Consider the following 25,689-nt stretch of genomic DNA (forward strand, 5'->3'; position numbering starts at 1 on the left):
GTACAACTTGCCTACCCCACCCCTCCCAGAGCTCAAAGAGATTCGGGGCTCTCAGGCCATGGTGGTTTATTGATGCACGTCGCAAGCACAACAAGGCGGGTGTGCCCCCAGCTCAGGGCAGACACAGGGCCAGGGGAGAGCAGTGGGCCACCCCCCAGAGCAACGCAGTCAGCAGAGGGGGAAAAGGCCTGGGGGCCCATGTCCTCTCCTCCATGCTTCTCCCAGGGCCCCCAGACCTGCTCCGTGCCACCGAGACAGCTGACCACACCACTCCCTGTGGCTACACAAGAGGCGACCAGCTGTCCCACCTGTGCCCTTACTGAGATATGGCCTTGTTGGCCTTCTGGCCCCTTCGGTACTTCATCACGGGGATCTGGCTGTCACTGTGGGGGCTGCTGTCCTCTGCCTGCCATCACCTCCACCATCCCCTGAACAGCTAGCTGCCTCCATGCACACCTCCACCTGCCCCCCGACTTGGTTCGTTTATTCCAGGGGTCCACCCTCACCACCCTCATGACCCATACCAAAGTAGGAAATAGGCAAAAACGCTGGGAGGCCCAGGAAGCCATCTCCAAGAACTCCCCAGGGAAGGGGCTCTCTGCCAACGGGCTGGCGGTGGGCAGCAGACGGTGCCGGTGGGCGGGGCGTGAGGTGCGGTGGCAGGGAAGCCACAGTCCAGATCACACGCAGGCACGGTGCAGTCACGGCCCCGTGGCAGAGAGAGCGAGCAAAGCGCACAGTCAGGCAGGGTGCCGGGGCTCTTGGGAAAGCCCTCAATTCTAGTTCCACACTGGGTCCCCTCGGGGCAGGAGGCGGCCCCCTTCCGGCTGAGAAGGGTTACCTCTGGGTCTCAGGGGTCTCTGGCCCCCTCCTCGACCCCAGTGGCTGCCACCGCAGACCTCAGTGCTCTGAGCAAGGGAGAAGGTACGCTGGGGCACACATCATCTCCAGAGGAGAAAGGAAAAGTCCCAACAGCCCGGAGCCCCCAAAGCCAGGAGGAAAAAGAGGGCCCCTTTCTAGAGGGCAGGTGGAGAAGGGGAGGGACAGCTCTCCCCATGCAGGAAGAGGGTGCTGGGGGGGGTCAGAGCGGTGCAGGAGACTATGTATAAAGGGAAAGGGCCAGGCCTGGAGTCAGAAGGCCCCCGGGCCGGCACAGAGGGGAGGGGTATCCTGTGGTTGGCCCTGAGTGGGGTGGGCGGGGCTGGAGAGGAGCACCCGCAGCTCTCTGCAGCGCCTCTGGGGGCGGGCAAGCAACACGTGGGCTCTGGCCCGGGGTGGCTGCTCAGTGACAGCCCCCAGGCTGTAAGTTTCCATGAGGTGGAGGCCGGGATGAAGCAAGAAACAGCAGGACAGGGAAACCAGGAATGGGGAAATCTTCAGAAATCTACCCTCCTTCCACCAACCTACGGAGGCTAAGAAGCGTTACCAAGTCCACCAGGGGTGAATAGGCCACGCCTACCAAGGGGACACCCTCTGTTGCCTCTAATGCCACGGGGTGGGAAAGGGGGAGGCTGTGGCGTGGAGGGAGCTGGGGGCGGCAGGGGAGAGAAAGCTAGCTCCCTGAACCTATGCCACCTATCGCCACCCTGCCTGTCATCTCTCCCTAGCCCCCCAGCTCCCCAGGAGTCCCTAGCGGCCCACACTGATGTTGCAGGTCTTGCAGCTGGGGTCTTTCTTGGCGTCAGCAGTGGACAGGCTCATGAGCTGGTGCCCGCTGATCTCCCCCAGGGTGCCCAGGGACAGGTCAACGGGCTCGGTATAGATGATCTCCAGGATGAGGTCCTGGGCATGGCGGAAGATCAGCTCCCCATCCTCCACGCTGCAGGTCAGGAACTTGTTGCAGGCAATGTCCAGGAGGGGCAGGCGGTCACGGCAGAAGCGGTCCCCCAGGGAGCCCTTGGGGGCCAGCACCAGAATGGCATAGTGGTAAGCTGTGTACATACAGTAGAAGTCCGCAAAGTAGAGGTTGGTGCTGGGGTTGAAAAGGCGCTGGGCAGGGATCTGGAAGCGCCAGCGGCCATAGGGGGAGTCCTGAGGAGGCTGGCCTGTGTTGAACTCTGTGTTGCAGCTGAAGAAGACCCCGTGGAGCATGCCGCTGGTTGGGGAGCCATGGCTGCCGCTGTTGTCCTTCAGGTAGGGCTGCAGCATGTTCCCGCAGTGGGTCCTACCCACCCCGGGGAAAAATGCCAAAGGGAAGAGAAAATGCCGCTGGTTAGCTGGGCTGACGCTTGGCTGCTGTGTGTGGTTGAGAAGGAAGCCAGCCCAGCTCCCAGCTCTCCCACCAGCTGCCGCCTCCATCAGTCGCAAATAGAACATTCCAGAATGTGAGAGCAGGGAGAGCCCTGGAGATGGGCTGATGCAAGCCACTCCTTCACAGAGGAGAGGTCTGAACCTACCACTCCCCATCTTAAAACCCTTTGATGGAGCTTTCATGAAAAGCAAGGCCATCAAGGTCTGGTCTTTCTGACCCCACCTCCCACCACCCCCACACCCACAAGTAACATTCTCCAGCCACACGTGAACCCCAACTTTCCTGCCTCTGTGCCTTTGCAGTGCTCTTCCCTCTGCCTGGACTGCCTTTCCCTGGACCTCTCTTCACCTGGCCCAGCAAACTCCTAATCATCCTTCCAGGCCCAGCACAGGTGTCCCCTCCTCTCCAAAATCTTCCAGGAACATCAGGCACTTGTGTTCAACAAAACTTTGCCTACTACGTGCAGGTACTGAATTTTACCCAACAATCACACGTACTTCTTACATTCCATCTGTCTGTACTGTCCCGCTGATAGACTCTGAGGTTTTCAAGAGGGGGGACTCTGCCCTTTATTCATCTTTACATCCTGGCACATATGGGTGCTTTCTCTCTCTTGCGTGCTTGCTGAGAAAGGAGCTGGAACTGGGCCAGTGTGCTCACCACTCACCTTGCTGCCTCTCTTCTTTAGTACAAAAACCAAAGACCCCATTAGCTCCCTGCCATGCTGGGGTAGGGTGGGAGCACCCCACCCCCAGCTGAATGCAATGACAAAGACAGTAAGACTAACAGGTTGCCCTAGCCCAGCCTTAGAAGGACATGGACTTGGGGCGGTGTCAGCAGGCCTGGGAGGGTGGGCAGCCCCAGACCCGGCTTCACCCTTGCCAGGTCCTGGATGTCCCAGGTGACTAGTGACTTACTGGCTCTCTGCGCCTCAGGCTCCCCATCTGTAGGCTGAAAGGGTTGGACCAGATCATCAATTGGATCAAATATTTTTGGACTAGAGAGCCCCTCTCTTTCTTCCCCAAAAGATATTATACATAGGCAGTCGATAAGCAGTGAAATTGAAGCTGCTCCAGTTGATCGATAGATGTGGGGCCCACCGAGCCTCACCCTAATTTCCTCAACAACCCCTCAATACCCCCCTAAAATGCCCTGTGACACCTCCCTAGAGCCTCCAGCCTCCGCAGCACACAGTTTGAAAACTAGGACCCTTCATGCACAGAATCCTCTCACCCTGTGCTCCCCTCACCACCTCCCCCTGGGACCCAGGGCCTGAACTGGAGAGACAGCTGACCCTTGGCATTAGAAGCCAGTGAAAGGAACTGTCCCAAAGGAGGAGCAAACCCAAGATCTTGTTCACCCAGGCCAGTTCGCATGGTTCCCCCAGGCATCCCCGTCCTGAGAGCTCTCTCCTCCCCTGGAGCCCAATCCCCAGCAGCCAGCCATCCCCCCAGAGCCAGCCTGTGATAAGAGGCCATAGGGACTCCGTAGGAGGGTCTGGCAAAGACAAGGTGGGCGTGACGTCAGACAGCCAGGGCTGTCCAGGCAAAGCAGAGCCAGGGGCGGAAGGCGAGACCCAGGCCCCTGCGGGGGGCCACGCCGTACCTGGCGTGCTGGAAGTACTCCTTGTGGTGGTTGCGGTAGAAGACGGAGAAGCGGAGCATGCGGCCTGCAATCTGCTCAGCCTTCTCCTGCAGCTGGGCCAGGTGCTCCTTGGCATAATCTGCAAGAGTCCCGGCTGGTAAGGGCCAGGCTGGGTATCATAGCCTCATGCCCCCACACTCACCCACTGCACACGAAGTATGTCAGCCCACCTCTGTCCTCAGAGCAACAGGGGATACCAAACAGTCACAGCACCTTGGACCACATAGGAGCAAGCCAGGTGGCCCAGCTGGGAACATGGACAGCTGGATGCTGTTTGTCCTCATCACCCCTGCACTCTCATTGCCAGAGGCTCAGCTCTCTGAGTCAGAAAGGGGCAGGGGCTGCCCAGTTAGACAGTCATGCTGGGGGCCCCAGGAGCTGTGATCCCTGGCCATCCTCATGTGAAGAACACCAGCAAGCAAAAGAAGGATTGAGAGGGGAGAATTTGAGGTCCCCTAGGGGGAGCTCCCCAAATCCAGCAGGTAGGAGGCCATCCATACCACCCGCACGGAAGCCAGTTGTCATTATAGGTAGGGGCTCACAAGGAGCCTGCTGAGCACTGACGTGAGTGGGTAGCCAGAGCAGGGTCGGAGGCAGTGACTGCTTCGGCATCCTGGGAGAAGCAGGGAAGGCTGGAGACAGGATGGTAAGACCAGACACCTCCCAGGGCCAGGACCAGCGTCTGGGGCCCTGAGGCTCAGGCAGGGCTGCTGCCAGCCAAGACAGGGCCTTTGTACAAATTAGAAAAAGGTGCCCTTTCCTCCTTGCTGATGCAGCCCTGGCCAGGGTGCTGGGTTTGGCAAGAGTAGTGGGGACTGGACTGCAGCCATCCCCAGCTCCCCAGTTTGAATTAAACTCCCACTACATGTGGAGTTCTGGGGTAAACCAAGAGGCTTTTCCCGCAAGGAGTGGGAGCACCTCCAGAGTGGGGTTTTGCAGCCGAGCTAAGAAAAAGCACCGCTCGAAAAAGAATGGCAACTCAAGGAGACTTAGGGCATGGGCCTTGGCAGAGGATGGAGCCAGCAGCCTCAGGGGCCCGGGGCTAGGAATGTTCCCTGCCCCTTCCCTGTGACAGAGAGAGATCTGGAGCGGTTCCCCCTGTGGACACCTAAAGAGTGGACTATTTGTGGGGCAGATCCTGGGTCATCCATTACCAGGTACACATAAGCCTGGTGCTTGTTCATACTGGAATTTGCCAACTTAATTCTGCTAAGAGGGTTTGCAGGACCCCTAAGTAGGGGTCAGGTTCCCAGGCTAAGTGGGGGCTCAGGATGAGCAAATGGGATTATTATTATTATTACTTAGTGACTGTCCTTCGACCTATCATGGATAAACAAAGTGTGGTCTATACATACAATGGGATATTATTGAGCCTTAAAAAGGAAGGACATTCTGACACATGCTCAACATGGATGAACCTTGAAGACATGATGCTGAGTGAAATAACGGAACTAATGCTCCAGTCACAGAAGGACAAATGCTGCGTGATCCCCCTCGCAGGAGCTACCGAGAGGAGTCAAAGTTACAGAGACACAAGTGAAATGGTGGTTGCCAGGGGCTGAAGTGAGGAGGAGAGCTGTCGTGTAGTGGGTGTAGAGTTTCAGTTTGGGAAGATGACAAAGTTCTGGAGATTGGTTGCACAACCACTGTGAACGTACTTAATACTACTGACCCACACGCTTAACTGGTTAAAACGGGAAACTTTGTGTTATGGGTATTTTACCACGATTCAAAACGGCATGCTTGCCCCGAGCCCGAAAAGGAAGAGCATCCCTGTTCGGAAGCGGTGTTGGCAGCCCAACCAGCCGTGATGACGTCTGCCTCCCCCCCCTCTCCATGTCAGACTGTGGGCTTGGCGGGGGGCGGGGGCGGATCTCGTTGGGGTGCCTCCCTGATGGCCGAAGCATGGTGCCCGCGTTCAGCAGGTGCTCATAGCGTCTGCTGGGTTAAGACGCAGCCCCCTCCCGACCCTAACTAAGACCGATGTGTCAAAGCAGCGAGACAGCACAGCCTCACCCCCGGTGCAGAACTCGACCGTCTCGCTCCAGCCGGACACCAGGTACTCCCCGTCACTCTGCTTCACGGCCGTCTGCACGGCCACGCTGTACTCCGTGCGGGGGCTCAGGAACCAGTGGCCTCTTACTGTCATGGGCAGTGGCACGGCTTTGGCCACAAGCTTGGTGGGGACATCCTGAGAAATGGGATGCAGAAGAGCCGAGAGTCAAACTGGGGGTCGCGCCCAATCTTGGCATTCCTCCAGACCTCACGCTCCCCAGACGGCCCCTAGGCTGCCCGAGGAGGGCCAAAATCTCAGAGATTCAGTGGCTCGGCGCCCTGGCCACCATTTTCCTGCGGAAGCAAGCAGTGGCCATTGGGAAGGCCATACAGATACCCCCCAGCCCTCCACCCCTCAGTAATGCCCCCTGATGCCCATTCTCTTGGGAACTAAGGAGAAAGGCCACGGGGGTGGAGGCCGAAAAGTTGAGGGCGGTGAGACCTCCGTTTTTGAGGGAGACTTCGAGAGCTCTGCACACTGCAGTGCTGTCTCCACGGCAACGGCAAATGCTGAGAGCCAGGGAGGAAGGGAAAATATGCCTTATTCTTTGGGGGGGGAGGGTTAAGGGGGTGGTGTTGAACATTCACGTCACCGTGGCAACTGGCCTGCCAAAAGACACCCAGATCGGGAGAGCCAGTTCCAAAGAGAGAGAGGGTGAGTAACCCACATGATGCAGTCGTCGTGGGAACCAGCTCCTTCCCACCTCACTCTTCCCCCTTCCTCTCTGCCAGCTTGAGGAGATGGGAGCCTTCTCCCCACCCACCCCCATCCCGGCTTTAACCCAGGGAAAGGACACCCCAGCCAGCAGAGGACTCTCCCATGCTGCTTTCTTAAACCCAGCCACCAGTAGGCCGGAGGGCCAGGGGCAGAGAGGATCACGGCGGCCCAAGAGGGGTCAATGAGGACCAAGCAAAGGGCCCCAGCCCTCCCATGGCCCACGTTGCCCACACAGTCAACAACAAAGCTGCTTCCTGAGTCGGGGGCTTTGTCATACCCTGAGACTCCAGCCCCCGGTGTGATGTCTGTGGCCCCCCTCAGGTTTTCCCGCCCCGTCTGAAGCCCCAGTCGTGATGCCGATAATGGCGTTCACGGGGGCTGGGCCCCAAGCCAGACACCACGCAAACATTACCTCACTGAAGCCTCTCACAAGCCTGCGGGGGCTGGCATTATTGTTCCCTTTTTACCAGTGAAGGAACTTGGGCTCAGTGAGGCTAAATAACTTTCCTCAGATTACACTGGGACAAGAGCCTGGGTTTGAACCAGGCCTGTCGGACTCCCAACCATCACCCACCAGCAAGCGCTCCATTACCCTGCCTCCTTCAAGGAGGGGTATGAGCAAGCAAGAGGCCCTCTGTGCACCCTCCACTCACCCGGTGCTTGAACTTGTTGGAGTTCTTGTTCTCCTTCTTGTTAAGGTCAATGAAGTAATGGGTGACCCTCTCCAGGTCACTGTTCTCCATGGCCCAGGAGATGCGGAAGGAGTCACAGGTGATGTTGTTGACCTCGATGCTGTGGGGCGTGGACAGCAGCTCCATGCTCCCCTCTGGCTTGGCTCCTGTGGGGACTGAGGGGAGAGGAAGCAGTAGCCCCTTCCTCCCCACCAGAGTTTTCTGGAATGTCTTGCTCCCAGCATCCCTTGCAAATTGGAACCTTGGAAATCCACTGATTGCACCTGCCTCATCAAATCAGATGGGAAGAGTGCATGGGAAGATGGAGGGGTAGGACCAAGGGTGAGATGGGGTATCCCCCCTAGGGGGGCTCTTGGCTCTCCTCAGAGGGGTCTGCAGAGCAGACGGCACCTGACAGGTGGCAGAGGCAGTGGGAATGCTGCAAACACCGGGCAGGACAGATTCACAGCAGATGGAGCCGAGGAGGGGGGCCCTCAGCCAGCAGGCGTGAAAAGAGGAAGGGGTGGGGGTGGAGAGAACTGTATGAGGCCGGGTAGGAGAGATAGGAAGCGCCCACTGAGGAGACCCGTGTGAGGGTTGAGGTGGGCAGAGGGCCCTGGCAGCCAAGAGGCCAAGGGTGCCAGGTCGCTCAGGCTCAGGCCTCCCTTCTCCCTCGGGGTGACTCAGGGAGGGTCACCAAGACCAAGCTGGGAGTCCAAGCGCCACGGAGATGCACGTGGATACGCCAGTGGTGGGAGGGGGCAGCATGGGCCACAGATCTTCTCCCGCCCCTAACTTTGCAACTATCACTCTTCCCTTTCAGCTGATCCTCTGTTGTTTGACTCATTTGAATAATTCGTTTTGCCTTTGACATCTACGACAGGCTGATATGTGGCGATAATCGCCCAAGCATCATCCCATGCAAGCCTCGCCGTAGGTAGGTACTTTTATTATCCCCATTTTACAGATGAGTTCACTGAGGTTGGGGCGATACCGAGATGCTAGAGGTCATGCAGCTATAAAGTGATTTGAACTCACATCTGACTCCAGAGCCCAAATTCTTTTTTTTTTTTTTCAGATCTTTTTTATTTATTTGACAGAAAGACACAGTGAGAGAGGGAACACAAGCAGGGGGAGCGGGAGAGGGAGAAGCAGGCTTCCCGCGGAGCCCGACGCGGGGCTCGATCCCAGCACCCCGGGATCCTGACCTGAGCCGAAGGCAGACGCTTAACGACCGAGCCACCCAGGGGCCCCCAGAGCCCAAACTCTCTATCATTAAGCAAAGGCTGTATGCGCACATGTGAGTGTGTGTGTGATACGTGCCATGTGTATATGCGTAGCTACACATGGTTTCACTGTTATTTATCTTTCTTCCTTCTATCCTTCCCTTTCCAGTAGCTACATTTTCTCTCACCTTTCCTCTTTTCTCACCCCTTCGCTTCCCCCTGGGCTGCTAGTCCACACCCTGGCACTCACCTGGGCTTTAGCTAGGAAGAGCCAACTCTGGCCCTGATTGTGGCCTGGCTCTGGGACAGGGTGGGAAGAGAGATGGGGAGGGAGCGGGGCGGGACTGTCTCTGGGACAAGAACACGAACGTGGGTTGGACTAGCTCCCGGGCATTTGCTTAGTGCCCAGTGGAGCTCGTGGTTTCCCGGTTCATTCCCAAGCCCCGTCCCAGCACACCTCAGCTTTCTGGAATGTTGTTTCCTTTCCTCCCCTTTCTGCTTCTTCTCCTCTCTTTGCCCAGGCGGGAGGGGTGAGGGTACCTTGTGCCTTCGAAAGCAGGGACTTCTATTTATAGCTTCCAGAAGATCCAACCCACACTTGCCTGTCAGTTAATCTGTTGTGGAGCCTGGTATCTCTAAATTCATCCGTGGGCTGCCTGAGTGGCAGGCATAGGGGGAAGGATATGGGTGATGCCCTTCACCCGTTCCAGGGTGCTCCCTGAGCCCATGTTTCCTTTTGGCTTCCTACCCTAAATTACGAGCCTGCCTGTCGTGAAATTTAGCCAAATGTCAGAGGCTTGTGCGCAGGGAATCCTGTGGTAAACAAGCATGGGGGTGCTACCAGGTCCATCCCCGAGAAAAGCATTGGAAACAGCTGTATGATAATAAACCAGTTTATAACTCATGGGGACAGATGTGGAGACTGGGGGAGTTGCCATCCTCTGGGCTCCCAGTGAGGAGCTCCCCAGGGAGATACACGCATGCACCCACATGCACACACACACACATGCACCAACACAACACACCAACACAGACACACTCCCACCCCACAGAGGACCTGAGGGACCACCTCCCACCCACAGCAGATTCAATCTATGCCTACCCCACAGGTGGGCACCTATTCCTGCCTCAGTACTCCTCTCCTCAGACTCTCCCCCAGAGACAGGGCCAGCCATGTGGCGGGGGGGCTCCGCAGGACCTGGCTCATCCTTTCCTTTCTACAGTTCTAGAAGAGCTAAGATTACTCCCCCGTGCTAGCTGGGGAGAGTGGCCGTGAGTGACACTTGGGAGAACAGCAATGCCAGGGTGGACCAAGGGTGGGTGTGAGCCCCATTTCTCCAAGCCCATGACTGGGGAAGGTCAGGGTGTGAGGGACAGGTTGAGACAGCACCTGAGGAACACCCGCACTGCCAAGACAAGCATTTACACACCCACACACAGGCAGGAACATGAGTGCACATGCAGACGCACACACGCACACATGCACCAAGTGTGCCCACCCACACCTGCCACACAAGGGCTGCACACACCTCCTCGGACCTTCTCGGTCCCACGCACTCACCTACGCACTCAGGTGCCTCCACCCCCTTCCACAGTCTAAGAATGCCCCACAGTTTTCCCTCTACAAGCTGTCACCTCCACACAGACGCACACGTGTTGAAGTCCAGAGGCTCACGCACACACATATATGCACACCTTCTCGCAAGCCATATTTGGGGAAAAAAAAAGAAAGCCACAGGCGCCAACATGCACGTGTGCTACCTCCACAGAAGGCATGCGACCCGTATGCTGGCTTGCACACGCATGTACACTCACACGCACGTCAACCCCTGCCCAGATTCTGGTATTCTCTCTCCAAGCTTCTCCAGGCTCAAAGACCCAGACTTTGAAAACGTGGTTTGTCCCTGGCCACACTCTGCCAGCCCTGATCCTCCACATGCCGACAGGTCTGCACACCTATGTGGGTCTGCGCATGGACAGTGGCTTCTGCCCACGCTCTCCACCTACCTACCCCTTTCTGCTCTGGAGCTGCCCCTCCCCACACAGAAACCCTTTGGTTACATGCACTCCCTCCCTCAACATGTCCTCCCACACCCATGACAAGTGGTATGTCCACCCCATAAATATACTGCCTCACGCTGCCCCCACCCACACAACCCAGAGGCTACTCGGATAAGTGATCCCCCCACACACGTAGCTCACGTGTACAAGAAACATATGTCCCTAAACATGCCACCCAGCAGTGGAAACCCACACAAGAGCCTAAGTGTGTGCATACAGAACTATCTACGCAAGCAAACCTCCAGTGGCCTTGCAAGCATGCATACGTGCTGTACACACCGATACCCCTTGCCCATGCCCCTCCAGAAAAGCCACCCACAAGCCGGGGGGGAATCTTCCCCCACCCCACTCTCCCTGTTGGCATCGCTGACTGCAGCAGAATGGTCACGGGGTGACTAACTGTGGTGCCCCTGGGGACGGGACCCAGCTGTTAATCCCTTTGCCAAGGCCCTGGGGGACAGGGGACAAGGTCGTTGGCCCTGGCAATCCAGGTGGGCACCGTGGGCAGTGGCTGGCCCCTGGTGCCCCCAGCTCCTAGCCCCTTGCCCCCTCAGTCCCTCTCAGAATTGACAGCGGGATGCTCTGGGAGGAAGGGCACTCACCTGGCTCCACGGGGCTCTGCAGAGGAAGACCTGGAAGGGAGGGAAGGGAGAGCTCTCTGTGCGGACGTGCTCTCCCCAGGGAGAGGGGCAGCGGCGATGCCGGGGTCACAGGCAGCGGCGCTCGCTCGCTCCTCCCGCTCCTCTCGAGGCTGCCAAAGAGGCTTCTTCCATGCCCCGCAGGCAGCTCCTGCCTGGCTCTGCAGCGCACGGCTACTGCCCCCAGACAGGCGATCTTCCCAGCCGAGCGCAAGGGGAGGCAAGAGCGAAATCACAGCAGCGTGGAGGAGAGTGAGAGGCAGAGAAGGCGAGAAAGAACGGGAGAGCCAGACCGAATCTGGCTCCACCAATGGGATCAGAGGCTGCCCAGCGTCAGGTGACAATAAGCAAGCTTGGTCCCTGCTCGCCTGGGCTGGTGGGAGGGGAAAGGGCAGAGGGTCTCCCAGGAAGCTCCGCTGATGTCCTCAGAGACAGCGGCGGTGGCTGCCACTTTCCCCCCCGTTCTTCCAGAACAAGCTGCCCTCAGAAGTCCCTCCAACACACCTCGACTTGGAAATCTCTCGCTTGAATGCAGCCCCCGAACTTTAGGATGCTGGGAGAGGGGTGGGGCTGAGCCCAGAGGCTTGGGAGCCCCCAAACAAGGATTCTGACTGGGGGAAGGGAAGGTGAGCTGTGATGGGAAAGGAGTACGGGGGTTCGTCTTCAGTCTGGATTCTCTCTGCGGGGACTTTGGCTGATCCATGGCTCCATTTTCTTACCAACTCTATCAAAAGATGTTAGACCCGTAGAAGATCCCCGATCATCTAGGGAGAGTCCTCTGGCTGCTCAGGTGTCCCCAGGGAAAGGAATGAGAGAGAGAGAGAGAGAGAGGTTGTGGGGCAGCGAAGGGTGTGCAGAGGCAAGAAAGTGGGGGTGGGAAGAACACACAGGGAGCTTGGAGTGTTCTCATCCCAACCAACCATCTGGGCTACGGAGAATACTATCTGCTCTCTTATTGACAGGCGGCTTTTCTACCACCCGATGAAAACCTCAGAGATGCCACTGTGAAGAGCACTCAAGGAAATCTGAATCAAACAACCAACAGTGACAAAGAGTATGCACAGTGTGGAAAAGCATGGGCTTTACAGTCAGACAGATTTGGTTAAAATTCCAGTTCTATCACTTTCTAGCTGGGTGATCTTGGACAAGTTACTCAACCTCTCAGAGCTGCGATTTCTTCATCTGTCAAATGAGACAATAAATACTGAATGAGAAATTATGTAAATCACTCAGCTGTGGGCCTGGTACACAAGAAGGGCCCAGTGACCCATCAGAACTGTTGTCATTGCCATCATTATTAATAGTGTCTGCCTGCAAGGAGCCCGTGGTCTTTTAGGGGGAGGAAAGGTGGACATAAAGAACAAGAAATATACAACCAAATTGCAGGGTACAGATAAGGATTCAGAGAAGGAGGAGTCAGAACCAGCTGGAGTCCAGCCAGAGCACAGCCAAGAGGGGACTGTGGAAGCAGGAACATGGTGGGGGGTGGGGAGGGCTTGGTGCAGGGGCAGCAGGCGGACCCCCCAGGTTCTGGCTGAGGGCTCAGAGTGCCATAGAAGGCATGAGCTGAGTGCAAGGGACACTCACCGAGAGGGACTTGGGGGCTGCAGACATCAGCAAGCAGCAAAGGTTAGAGGAGGTGACAGTGGACAAAACGTGAATATTTTACAGAAAGCAAAGACAAGCAGAAGCCAATCCTTCCCTAAATGGGTGTGGAGAACCCAAGCAAGTTTGGTCAGATCCTGAACCACAGAATGCAGCATGGTGCATTACACTGAGACAGGATTAAGCACTCCCTTGGCCAAACATAAGTAGGTCCTGCCCCTCGCACACCTACACTGAAATGTTGCAATTTTGAAGGGATGCAAAACGTAGTCTCGTGGTTATGGCCAGCACCAGACATCTAGACCAAAACTTGGCCCTACAACTAACCTGAGGGTTGGTGTGAGCAAAAGTCAGGCTCTCTGAGACTCGGTTCCCCCCTTAAAAGGAAGACGTGTCCTAGCACAGCTCTGCCTCCCACCTTCCCAGGATGGCACGCGGAGTGCGCATGAGATCATGTGTCCCAAGGGTGAACAGTAGCCAACTGAATGCGCTTTTGTGGAGCTGTGTGATAGCCTCAGGGGAAGGCACAGACCCTGTCAGGGCTTCTGCTGCTTCCTACCTCTGAGGACTGCTCTTCAAATCACATGAGAAAACACATGGGGAGAAGAGAGCTTAACAACTCAAATAGAACGAACGCTATGTGAAACCAGACAACCGTCCAGATGCCCTTCTGCTGCAGTTTTATTTTTAATAGCTTTTTATTACACAAGGAATACATGATCACAATAGAAAGATGAGAAATTTTGATTCTAAAATTGAAGAGAGAAAATCATTCATTTCCCCCACCATTCAGATATATATTTTATTAACAAAAATAGAAAGTGTAAATACTGTTTTATAACCTGCCTTTTTCACTTACCAATACCTTTTCTGTTCATTACATAGTCTTTCTACAGTATTGTTTTAAATTGCTGTGTACGGTTCTATTGTCAGGTCATACTCCAATCCCCTAATCTACAATGAATATTTTGCTTTTCTCCATTCTAGACAACACTGCAATGGACAATCTTACAGCAAAACTCTGCCCACACCTTAATTATATCTCCAATAAGGGCGCCTGGGTGGCTCAGTTGGTTAAGCGACTGCCTTCGGCTCAGGTCGTGATCCTGGGGTCCCGGGATCGAGTTCCGCATCGGGCTCCCTGCTCGGCAGGGAGTCTGCTTCTCCCTCTGACCCTCCTCCCTCTCATGCTCTCTGTCTCTCATTCTCTCTCTCGCAAATAAATACAATCTTGAAAAAAAAAAATTGTATCTCTAATAAAATATTCAAGGGTATAGACCTTATTTGGATACTGACCTAAACTGTTAAAAAAAGAAAACCCTATGTGACAATTGGGCAATTTGAATACTAAGGGGGTATTTGATAGTATTTAAGAATGATACTCTGATAATGATATTTTATGGTTATTTTTAAAAAGAATATCCTTCAGAGATACATACCAGAATATTTATGAGTGAATGACATGATATCTGTGACCTATTTAAAAATAATCTGGAGGGGCGCCTGGGTGGCTCAGTCGTTAAGTGTCTGCCTTCGGCTCAGGTCATGATCCCAGGGTCCTGGGATCCAGCCCGGCATTGGGCTCCCTGCTCCGCGGGAAACCTGCTTCTCCCTCTCCCTCTCCCCCTGCTTGTGTTCCCTCTCTCTCTGTGTCTCTCTCTGTCAAATAAATAAATAAAATCTTTAGCATGGACAGGTGAAACAAGATTAGCATGGCCACAGATAACTGTTGAAGCTGGGTACTTGGAGATCCAATAAGCTATTCTCTGCACTTTTGTGCATGCCTGGGAGTTTCCATATTTAATATTATATCTAGAGTATGATTACAATAATAACAAAAGCAATTTTACCATTATTATTAATTTTATTATTTTATTGTTAAACACCAAGACCCTATGAATGGGATTCTCACCACAGCCTTGAGAGGTGGAACTATCAACCTTATCTTAAAAGAGTTGGTGGTGGGAAATGAGACTCAGCCCATAAGAGGCAAAACTATGTTCAAAATCATGTCTGAGTACAAGAGCTGGGTTCTTCATGGTAGAAGGACATAGAGCAAATAGAGTGTGAGGCAATAGATAGAAGCTGTAAGTGAAAAAGACCTACAGTCTTAATACTGTTTGTGAATTTTATAGACTCAAAATGTTTACCTGTATTTCCTCATGGTTGAGCTAAGTGCGGGGATTTCCAGGGCCAATGAATGCAGACACATCCAGACAGCTCATAAAAACCACTTTGTTCATTTACATGTGTTGGCAATGACAGGAGTGGGCAGTGACTGTGTATAAGAACTGTATGGATTTCTCAGTGCTTATTTGATTTATCGTTTTGAAATTATATTTAGACCTCTTACAACCCTCACTACTTTGAACTTTTAAAGTTTTTTTAGCTGTTTTTTACTTAAATATTTAACAAATTTAAGATGGGAAAAATGCTGAATTATATTTAAGCACACTGAAAAGCTATAGAAGAGACACTAATGAAATGTTGGAGGGGCAAAAAGAAACTTCAAGGGACAAAGACCAAGAACAATGAAGAAAGAATCACAAGCCCAATAAGAAGTGGAAGGACTGATAGGATGAATCCACGGTACTGGAATAGTCACCGAGCTATACCCAGAGGGGAAGAGCACAATGTAGAAGCTATGGAATACCACTGGGCACTTCTTGGCAAGATACCAGGGACAAGACTTAAACGTAACGGATACACAAACTGCCGCCAGGACACAAAGCCTTCCCTCCACTCGCTCAGTATTTGCTTACTTATTTACTTACTGCATTAAGCAACCTGCATACAGAGAACTTATAGAGAAGACATATGGACATGTGCAATGCAAGGATGGCTTTTACATCAGTGGTGCTAAAGTTAAATCACTTGTACAATCCACCTGGAAACAATACACCATTTTATTTCTCTAATGCACATCTGGATTTGCTACTTGGTCTCAACACAAACTGGAATTCATTCGTTCATTCAACAAAAATTTATTGGGTGCTTACTCTGTGTCGGGTATTGTTTCAGGCAGTGAGGATACTGTAGTGAAGGAGGAAAATAAGTCCCTGCTCCTTTGGGGCTTTCTTTCTGGTCGGGGGGAAGACGGAGAGACAAACTCTAGAGTCTATTAGGTGATAGTGTCATAGAGAAAAAGAAGTCAGTAAATAGGAATACGGAATGTCATGGGGGAGGTTACAATTTTTAATAATGCCATCAAAGAAGGCCTCCTTGAAAAAGTGACTTTGGGATAAAGAAAAAAAAATTATTGAAGAGAGGAGGACAGCCACGCAGAATTACATGGGGGAAGGGCATTCCAGGTAGCAGGTGCAGAGGCCCTGAAGAGGGAGCATGCCAGATTGTTCTGGATAGGGCAAGGGACAGGTGCAGTTGGAGCAGAGTGAGTGAGGGGTGTGTGGTAGGAGTTAAGGACAGATAGATGGTGGGTGGAGGGACAGATTAGGTAGGGCTTGTATAGGCCAGTCTAAATTCTCTGGTTTCTACTCTGAAATGGGAAGCCTCTGGGAAGTCGAGAGCAGAGATGTCACCTGATGTGAAATATGTTAATTATGCTATGTTACAACTAAACTGATGGGACCCAGGTGGAAGCAGGGAGGTCAGTTAGGAGGCTATTAAAATAATCGTAGCAAAAGAAGAAGAAGAAGAAGAAGAAGAAGAAGAAGAAGAAGAAGAAGAAGAAGGAGAAGAAGAAGGAGAAGAAGAAGGAGAAGAAGAAGGAGGGGGAGGGGGCAGAGAAAGAGGAGGAGGAGGAGAAGAAGAAGAGATGATGGCCAGGCCCAGGGTGGCATGTCAGTGAATGTGGTGAGAAGTGGTAAGATTCTGGAAAAGCTGATGTACTGGATGTGTCACATGAGAAAAAGACAGGAGTGAAGAATAACTGCAAAATTTTGACCTGAATGGCTAGAAGGATGGGGTTGCCACGTACTGAGATGGGGAACATTTCGAAGTAGGTTGAGGAGGGAATCAAAAGTTTGAATGTGGATGTAGGTTTGAGATGCCTTGTAGACATCCAAGTGGAAGGGTGGGATAGGCAGAAATACACATTGGTGTTCAGAGAGGTCCATATTGAGATAAGCACTAAGGAGTCATCAGCATTCAGCACAGGGTTTGAAGCTGAGAAACTGAAACAGAGCCAAAGGAGTAAGTATAAAGAAAAAAGGGAAGAGTTCTGAGGACTGAATCCTAGGGTTCTTCAGTGTTCCGAGGTCAAGGAGATGAGAAGGAACCAGCAATTAATGGCCTGCAAAATGATGCAAACAAATCAGGAGAAATTACTCATAGAGAACATGTAATGGCTTGAGCTTGGATAGCATTTTCATACCACACATTCCTTTTCTTCTACTGACACATATTCAAAACAGTTTCTTATTCATTTAGTATTCCCAATGCCCAACAAGATTTCACAGAAACAGTCTTGACAGAATCTGTTTACACCTTCTGAATTCTGCATTTAGAACAAAAAAACTATATTTGCTCTTAAGAGTTTAATTATTAATTTCATTAAGTTATCAGACAACAATAAGATTATCACCTTTACTATGAAATATGTAGAAATAAAATGTTATTAATAACAATTAAGATCTGCTAGAATCACAGATGCGATGACATGGGGTTCAGCTGGTAAGGATTTACTAGTTTCTTTTGAGGCTAGATAAAAGAATATACACCCTTTGGAAGAAAACAGAGGGGGAGGTGTTAGAGCAAATAAAGAAAGGAGAATGGTGTGGGGCATCTGGGTGGCTCAGTCGGATAAGCCTCTGACTCTTGATTTCAGCTCAGGTCATGATCTCAGGGTCATGAGATTGAGCCCTGTGCCAAGCCTGCAGCTCTGCCCTTAGCAGGGAGTTTGCTGGAGATTCTCTCTCTCCCTCCCCCACCCCACCTCCCCACCCCTGTGTGGGTGCACACTCTCTCTCTCTTAAAAAAAAAAAAAAAGAGAGGGGCGCCTGGGTGGCTCAGTTGGTTAAGCGACTGCCTTCGGCTCAGGTCATGATCCTGGAGTCCCGGGATCGAGTCCCGCATCGGGCTCCCTGCTCAGCAGGGAGTCTGCTTCTCCCTCTGGCCCTCCTCCCTCTCATGCTCTCTCTCTCAAATAAATAAAATCTTAAAAAAAAAAAAAAAAAGAGAGAGAGAGAAAAGAAAGGAGAATGGTGCCAAAAGTATATTAGCCTAATTAGAGGGAACACTGGAGAATATTCTTAATGGGAAATTATAGTAACTGTTGTTAGGAAGCAAGCCCCCAAATGTTAAAGATAGAAGTCTTGATATAAGTCTTCTCTCCTCTTGTCTTGTTGGGGTGAAAAATTTTGCAGAAATCCAATCAGGATTGCAGGAAGGAAACTGGTTTCCTGGTTAACAGGAAACTGGTTAAAGGAATTATGGTGCAAGACAACAATGTGGAGTACTATTTAGGCATTAAAAATTATAATTTAGAAGTATATTCGATAACTCCAAAAATGTTTATAGGATATTGTTAAGAGAAACAAAAGCAGATTATAGAACCATATGTAAAGCACCTCAATTTTTAAAAAGCCACATGCATAGAAAAACAACTTCAAGTATGTAATGGGTGACTTTCATTTCCTTCTGGGTGTTTATTAAATTTTTCCAAATTTTCTAGAGTGAATAAGTATCTTCGTAAAAAACAAAACTGGTACATGTGTGTTCATAGCAGCTTTATTCATAATAGCCAAAAACTGGAAACAACCCCAACTTCCTTCAAAGAACAAATGGTTAAACAAACCATGGATACTTAGGAATAAAAAGGAACGAACTAGTGATACATGCAACAATTTGGATTATCTCCAGGGAATTATGCTGAGTGAAAAAAATCATCCCAAGAAGTCACATACTGTATGATTCCATTTTTGAATGAGTTCCACTTTTGAAATAACAGAAGTATGAACGTGAAGAATAGATTAGTTGTTGCCAGGGGTGGGCCGAAGAGAGAGAGGTGTGGCTATTAAAAGGCAACTAAAAGGGGGGCACCTGGGTGGCTCAGTCGGTTAAGCGGCTGCCTTCAGCTCAGGTCATGATCCCAGGGTCCTGGGATCGAGCCCCACGTCAGGCTCCCTGCTCGGTGGAGAGTCTGCTTCTCCCTCTCCCTCTGCCTGCCTCTCTGCCTATTTGTGCTCTCTATCTCTCTGTCAAATAAATAAATAAAATCTTTAAAAAAAAAAAAAAGGCAACTAAAAGGGATCCTTGCATTGATGGAAATGTTTTATATTTCTACTGTATCAATGTCAATATTCTGGTTGTGATATTGTACCATAGTTTTAGGACATGTTTCTATCGGGGAAAACTTGAGATCTCTGTATTATTTCTTAAAACTACATGTGTATCTGGGGCACCTGGCTGGCTCAGTCTGTTAAGCATCTGACTCTTGGTTTCCGCTCAGGTCACGATCTCAGGATCAAGAGATAAAGCCCAGCGTGGGGGTCAATGGGCTCAGCGTGGAGTCTGCTTGTGATTCTCTCTCCCTCTGCCTCCCTGCTCATTCTCTCTCTCCCTCTCTTTCTCTCTAAAATCAATCAATCAATCAATCAATCAATCTTTAAAAAACCTGCATGTGTATCTATTATCTCAAAAATTTTACTTAAAAAACAAAGTACATCTTCTTTTGGCCCCTACACAAGTCTGAAAGGTTGTCCTAGGTATATAATCCAAAAGAAGAAAAAAATGTTAAATGCACCAGATGTTCACTACAGCGTTATTTACAGCAGCGGGGGCGGGGGGGAGGGGGGGAGACAATCTACGTGTCCAAATAGGACAATAGGCAAATCATGACATAGACCCAAGAATTACACATTTGATACAGCAACAAAGAAATGTTATTTCAAAAGGGAGGATTCAAAATTGTGGTACAACGACAGCTCTACAAGGGGATTGCATTGCAAAAGTTTTAATAGTAGTGAGTGGCAGAAATGTTTTCCTCCCCTCAAACTTTCCGCAATGTTAAGTGGTTTTTAAATGGTTTGGGGGTGGGGAGAACAGTAAAGGCATTTTTTAATGTTAAATTACAAATGAAGGAATCACCATAAAAGTTCTTTAAATTCGTCCCTCCCAATCGAGCAAACTTCGTTTTTCGGTTCCGGGCTTGGAACGAGAGCGCACACAGGGGTCCGCAGTCAAGAACCCTGAGAGCGCACACGAGGGTCCGCAGCAAGGAGCCCAGGGTGGGTGCCCTTAGGCACCCCCAATTAGTCCGCTGTTGCTGCCCTAGCGCTGCGCCCACAGCCCCACCCCAGGATCCCACCAGCAGTCCAGGGAAGGGACCCCCAAGCGAGGACGAGGCCGCAGCCCAGAGTACAGTGACCACTCCAAGGTCATCACCGAGCCCACAGCCGCGGTTCGGCCCGGCCCAGGACTTCCCAACTCTGAGTCCGGGTCTCGCTCTCCGCCCCGCGCCCCTCGCCCCGTCCCGAGCCACGACCCCACCGCTCCCAGAGGCTCCACCACGGCGAATCCCCATGCTGGGTCGTGGCGGCCGCCACGGCCCCCGGACCCAGAGCTGGGCGCCTCTACCCCCTCGGCCCGGGCCAAGACCCCCGAACGCTGCACCGCAGCGTAACCTAGACCAGACCCCTCTTCCATTTTCGCCCTCTCAACCCAGCTTTTCCCGACTCCGGGAAGAACCGGGAAGAGAAGGCGGAGGGGAGCGAGGCGCCGCCGCATAAATACTGTGGCCCGGCCCCGCCCACCGACCTCACTTCCGCCCCGCGGCAAGATGGCGGCCCCCGGGCCCTGCCACGCAGACTTCCGCCGGGCGCAGAGACCCGGGACAATCTGCGGGCCGCGGCGGAGGTGAAGTCGGGAGGCGCGTGGTGTGGAGCCACAGCCCGAGTACGCTGGGGTGCGTCTCTGCCTCGTGCCTGGCCGGGGGCCTGGGCAGAGAGCGAGCCAAGTGCTCTACCTGGGTGGTCCGGGGAGTCTTGCCACGTGGAAAGGAAAGGACGCACTGCCTGGTGGGCGGGAGGCCACGTGGGTGGTGTTCCGCCCAGGGTCCGTGTGTCCGCCCCCTCGAGTGACTTTGTTGCCCCTTTCCTTCTTTTCTGCCAGGCAAAATGTCGCAAGGAAACGCCGCGGGCGAGCCAAGTGCTCCGGGAGGTCCCCGCCCCCTCCTCTCTGGGGGACGGGGGCTTATCGGGCGGCGGCCGGCGCCTCCACTCACTCCAGGTCGCCTTCCCTCCATCCGCTCCAGGGATCTCACCCTCGGAGGAGTCAAGAAGGTACCAGACGGCACCTTTCTAAAGAAACCCTACTACCTTGAATTCCAGGACCCTGGGGTTCAGCTGATGTTCACGTAGGGCCTTCCGTGTGCCAGGCTTGGTATTGGGCCTAACAAAACTCGCCCCCAGACTTTGCTGACAAATTCTGGGGAGTCTGCCTACCTTCAGGTCTAGATACTGGTTACAAGATGTTGACTGGTTCTCAGAGATGGCTGAAGGGCAGAGAATCCTAATTACTCCCCAAGCAACTTGAGCAGTGCTTATTTACCTTTTTTATGTGTTTTGGACACCTTTAAGAAACCCATGAAAGCCAGCAAGCATAAACTTTGCCTGCAGTTTTAGAGAGTTCTGTATTCGCCATGGATTAAAGTGGCAGACTGTGATCTAGAGTATAATGAATTCTAGGCAGGACATTGGAGGCTCTGTGTCCTTTTCTGTTGTGTTTATGACTGTAGATGTAAGGACAGCCTTGAAATTTAGTGGGGGGAGGGGGGCCTGTAATAGAAGCATAAAACAGCCAGTTTTCAAGACTTGTTTGCCTTGGGAAATGCTGGTGGCAGCCTAGCTGTATCATCTGTTTGTGAGTGCTGGCCGACTTCCTACTTGAGCCTTGCTGCTAGAGCTCTTTCCTATGATACTCATGGTTTCTATAGCAGTTTGATGACAGGAAGTGAGATTAGACAAATAAATTTTCAAACTTATTTGAAAAGGGCAGAAGCTGAGGCTGCTAGCTTAAATAGGTTTTGGTGCCCTGTTCTGTGTGTAAGTCCACTGCTATCATGACAAGATGTTTGTCCCTTTTAAGTACATGTCTGTCTCTGTAAATCATTGACAACAGTGGGTAATATAGAATGGTGGTCTTGGTCCATACAAGATGCCCTCTGAGAGTTTTCATTTTTCTCTGTACTTTGGGATCAGAACTTACCAAATCAGTGACTCCCATATTTTACTTTCAGAAAACCTTCACCCCAAATATCATCAGTCGGAAAATCAAGGAAGAGTAAGTAGCTGAGCCTTCTAAAAACTTTCCCCTTATTGTTCTGAATTTGGGTCTTTTGGGAAATAACTGGGTATGTGGCTCAGAAATCTAAATTTGTATATTAATTTTTTTCACTAGTGATTTTGGACCCTGGCTCCCAGGTGATTCTAATGTGCAAGGTAAAAAATACTGATGCCTGGAAGTCCATCTCTAGACAGTGGTGATTTAACTTTTTTGCAATGAAACAGAATGGTTATCTTTTACAGCTGGAGTTGAGACCCACTAGGTTAGACAAAAACGTGTCAGATTTTCACTTACGTTCTTTTGTATTACAACCCTCTTGCTTTCAAGCAACACTAAAAAGTCCACATTTTGGGATAGTCTCTGTAATTCAACTTTTGAGTTGTAGTTCTAATATATACTCTCAAGAAGAAGGTAAAGTAAAGCAAACTGCAGGGACACTGCCCCATCAAGGAAATAGAAAAGGTGCTAGACTTAAGATTGGGTTCTGCTTCTTCTGATACAGTTATTGTCTCATTAATTCTCCACTCAGGTGGAGTAGCGTGGTATGGAAGAGTAAGACCAGTACTCTGAGGCAGAGTGAGTGGTTTCCCTTACTCCATTCTCTTTTCCAGGCCCAAGGAAGAAGTAACCATCAAGAAGGAGAAGCGTGACAGGGATAGAGACCGACAACGAGAGGGGCATGGACGGGGCCGGGGCCGCCCAGAAGTGATCCAGTCCCACTCCATCTTTGAGCAGGGTCCAGCTGAAATGATGAAGAAAAAGGGTACAAAGCTTCTGGGGTTCTGGGAGGAAGGAATCAGTGGATTTCAGTCCAGACTGCCCAAGAGAAGGGCAAGGGCAGTAAAATCCCCCTGCTCCCAGTTTAGTTTTCCTTGCTGTTGGCCTCTTTCGTACCTCTGGTGAACTGAGTGATTTCCCACAGGGAACTGGGATAAGACAGTGGATGTGTCAGACATGGGGCCTTCTCATATCATCAACATCAAAAAAGAGAAGAGGGAGACAGATGAAGAAACGAAACAGATCCTGCGCATGCTGGAGAAGGATGATGTAGGTACCACTAGGCCGGGAGGAATGGGCTTCTGGGGAGGCAGGCTTGGGGGGAAGAAGAGCTCTCTGATGTCCTGGAAGCCTGTGAACAGCAGGAATCTTCAATTAGAAAAGGGTGAGGTGGGCTGCAGTCCAGGTATGTGTGCATGCTAGCCAGACCATGTGACCCGCTGACTCTTCCCTGGTAGTTCATCGATGACCCTGGGCTGAGGAATGACACTCGAAACATGCCTGTGCAGCTGCCGCTGGCTCACTCAGGGTGGCTTTTTAAGGAAGAGAATGAAGAGCCAGATGTTAAACCTTGGCTGGCTGGCCCCAAGGAAGAGGACATGGAGGTGGATGTACCTGTTGTGAAAGGTACTCTGTGTCCATTAATGTCTCCTCTCCTTCCCTGTGGCTGCCCTCCAGGAATCCTCCCTAGGAATGAGCCTCCCAGATTCAGAAGCAGGTCCTCCCCCATTCCAGCTGTAAAATACATGACCCGAACAGGGACACTGAACTCTCACTCTCAGGAGGTTCGTACTGACATGGATCCGTGGGCCTAGCCTTTTAGATAAGTCACACAACTCCTGGATCCTTCTTCATAACCAGTGATTCCCTTCCACTTTGTGGCTGAGTGACAGTGAAGCAGAGGGGGATGAAGGGCTGCGTACAACGACATGGCCACTTCATAGCTCTTCCATTTGTGTTACCTTGGGCAGTGAAAGAGGAGCCCCGAGATGAGGAGGAGGAGGCCAAGATGAAGGCTCCTCCTAGGACAGCCAGAAAGACCCCGGGCCTCCCAAAGGACGTATCTGTGGCAGAGCTGCTCAGGGAGCTGAGCCTCATCCAGGAAGAAGAGCTGCTGTTCCTTCAGCTGCCAGACACGCTCCCTGGCCAGCCGCCTACTCAGGACATCAAGCCTATCAAGACAGAGGTGCAGAGCGAGGATGGACAGATGGTGGTTATAAAGCAGGAGAAAGACCGGGTATGCTTAGGAATGAGTTCTGTGAAAATGCCGGGGAGACCAGGAAGGGAAACGGTGAGCTGTTGGGGAAGCAGAGGTGTGCCACCCAAGCTGAATTGTCAGAGTTATACCCATTTGTTCTCTCTACCCACAAGGGACGTGGGGCTTTGTACTTCAGCCCCTGTTACATTTTTCCAGTGAAATATTTTGAACATACACAAATGAGAGAACATAAATTCTCAGATACCATCACTCATCTGCGGCCGTTAGCAGTATTTTGTCCATTTGTTCATTCGTTTGCTTTGGGTTTTGTCGTTCAGCCAATGGCAGGGAGCCCTGGGGAAAGGCCCTCTGGAGGAGCGCATTCTAACCTCTGCTGCTGCTGCCTTCCTTTGGAAAAGGGTGTCATTCGTGAAGGATGGAGGAAGCAGCTCCTTACCCAGTTTCCATCTTCTGATTCTCTCCACAGGAAGCCAGGCTGGCAGAGAATGCTTGTACCCTGGCTGACCTGACAGAGGGTCAGGTTGGCAAGCTGCTCATCCGCAAGTCAGGAAAGGTGCAGCTCCTCCTGGGCAAGGTGACCCTAGATGTGACCATGGGAACCGCCTGTTCCTTTCTGCAGGTGAGAGCCTGTAGGGTCACAGTAGGGGCTCCTTAAGAGGTAAGGAGTGTTGAGGAGTTCGTGCTAACTAAGGGAGAAGCGTTCTTGGGATTATCACGTGAAAATCATAGGACCGAGTAGTGGGCTGTGTGGTTTTGGTTCTCATCGCTGTCTCTGTTGATTGGCAGGAGCTGGTGTCCGTGGGCCTTGGGGACAGTCGGACCGGTGAGATGACCGTCCTGGGACATATAAAGCACAAACTTGTCTGTTCCCCCGATTTTGAGTCCCTCTTGGATCACAAACACCGGTAAAATGAGCAGATGGAGGATGATGGTGACTGTGCCCACGGCTGCTGCCTGCTCCAGACGTTTTGTTCTCAAATCTGTGCGACCCAGAAAGGGCCTGTTTAGCCCACCCACTCCAGCCTTTGGCAGCCATTGTCCCAGTTTTCCCCACAGGGCCCACGTGGCTGCCTCCCACGGCAGCTGGGAACGGCACAGTGGCCTACCCACGGCATGGATCCTGCACATCCTCGCTGCTGGGGGACTTGTCCCTTCTATTTATTTTTATATTTATGTCTTATCTCTTCAAGTGACTGTACCCTCCCCAGGTAGAGAGGGGAGGGTCTGTGGGAAAGTCCAGGCTCCTCCTCTTGCTGACTGTCTTGTTCTCAGGGTAGGAAGCATAAGGACGGTTGCCGCTTTTGCTCCCTTCTCCTTCCCAAGAAGCAGCGTTGGAGAGAGAGCAGGGAATTTTTCAGTCTGGGACTCAGTGCTCAATCCCAGCTCCATCAGTTACTAGCTGTATGACCTTGGACAAACTACCTAACCTTTCTGAGCCTCATATTCCTCATGGGACAAAAATGAGGATAATACCTACCTCACAGGGTTGGTGTGAGGATGAAATGGAATGTCGTAGATGAAAACTCCTTGCACAAGGCCAGATAAACACGGTGGGCACTCAATAAATGTTAGTTCCCCTTC

The 25,689-nt window shown here is 51.9% G+C and overlaps 2 protein-coding genes across 7 annotated transcripts; one reads left to right on the forward strand and one right to left on the reverse strand.

Moving 5' to 3' along the window:
• Positions 1-49: 49 nt before the first annotated feature.
• Positions 50-20,817, reverse strand: PHYHIP (phytanoyl-CoA 2-hydroxylase interacting protein). Of its 3 annotated transcripts, none has more exons than XM_081810049.1 (5): positions 20,794-20,817; positions 7,322-7,515; positions 5,912-6,086; positions 3,857-3,974; positions 50-2,164 (listed from the first exon to the last, which is right to left on the reverse strand). In XM_081810049.1, exons 2-5 carry the CDS (start codon positions 7,484-7,486, stop codon positions 1,630-1,632), a joined length of 993 nt encoding a protein of 330 aa, XP_081666175.1. In that variant the 5' UTR covers positions 7,487-7,515; positions 20,794-20,817; the 3' UTR covers positions 50-1,629. The 3 variants fall into 3 exon arrangements, with proteins under 3 accessions (XP_081666175.1, XP_006744743.1, XP_081666180.1); XM_006744680.3 differs by lacking the exon at positions 20,794-20,817 and adding an exon at positions 11,229-12,098; XM_081810054.1 differs by lacking the exon at positions 20,794-20,817 and adding an exon at positions 10,381-10,506.
• Positions 20,592-25,689, forward strand: POLR3D (RNA polymerase III subunit D). 4 transcript variants are annotated; one of them, XM_081810040.1, is made up of 9 exons: positions 20,592-20,733; positions 20,940-21,109; positions 22,066-22,109; positions 22,724-22,875; positions 23,035-23,159; positions 23,348-23,516; positions 23,861-24,126; positions 24,575-24,766; positions 24,895-25,689. In XM_081810040.1, the coding sequence occupies exons 2-8, from the start codon at positions 20,945-20,947 to the stop codon at positions 24,761-24,763; spliced, it is 1,110 nt and encodes a 369-aa protein (XP_081666166.1). In that variant the 5' UTR covers positions 20,592-20,733; positions 20,940-20,944; the 3' UTR covers positions 24,764-24,766; positions 24,895-25,689. The 4 variants fall into 4 exon arrangements, with proteins under 4 accessions (XP_081666166.1, XP_030874295.1, XP_006747623.1 ...); XM_031018435.2 differs by having other exon boundaries at positions 24,575-24,727; XM_006747560.3 differs by having other exon boundaries at positions 20,598-20,723; positions 24,575-24,727.

Source organism: Leptonychotes weddellii, chromosome 2 (genome assembly GCF_054177405.1).
Source record: "Leptonychotes weddellii isolate Sample4059 chromosome 2, ASM5417740v2, whole genome shotgun sequence".
NCBI classification, from domain to species: domain Eukaryota; kingdom Metazoa; phylum Chordata; class Mammalia; order Carnivora; family Phocidae; genus Leptonychotes; species Leptonychotes weddellii.

What these genes read in the sequence shown, in the direction of transcription:
- PHYHIP (XM_081810049.1), bottom strand. Translation starts at nt 7,486, where the DNA reads ATGGAGCTGCTGTCCACGCCCCACAGCATCGAGGTCAACAACATCACC. An exon ending in CCAACAAGTTCAAGCACCGG is followed by an intron (nt 6,087 to 7,321) that starts GTGAGTGGAGGG and finishes CCCATTTCTCAG; the next exon opens with GATGTCCCCACCAAGCTTGT. An exon ending in GGTCGAGTTCTGCACCGGGG is followed by an intron (nt 3,975 to 5,911) that starts GTGAGGCTGTGC and finishes GGACTCTTGCAG; the next exon opens with ATTATGCCAAGGAGCACCTG.
- POLR3D (XM_031018435.2), top strand. Translation starts at nt 20,945, where the DNA reads ATGTCGCAAGGAAACGCCGCGGGCGAGCCAAGTGCTCCGGGAGGTCCC. An exon ending in GGATGTACCTGTTGTGAAAG is followed by an intron (nt 23,517 to 23,860) that starts GTACTCTGTGTC and finishes TACCTTGGGCAG; the next exon opens with TGAAAGAGGAGCCCCGAGAT. An exon ending in CCGCCTGTTCCTTTCTGCAG is followed by an intron (nt 24,728 to 24,894) that starts GTGAGAGCCTGT and finishes GTTGATTGGCAG; the next exon opens with GAGCTGGTGTCCGTGGGCCT.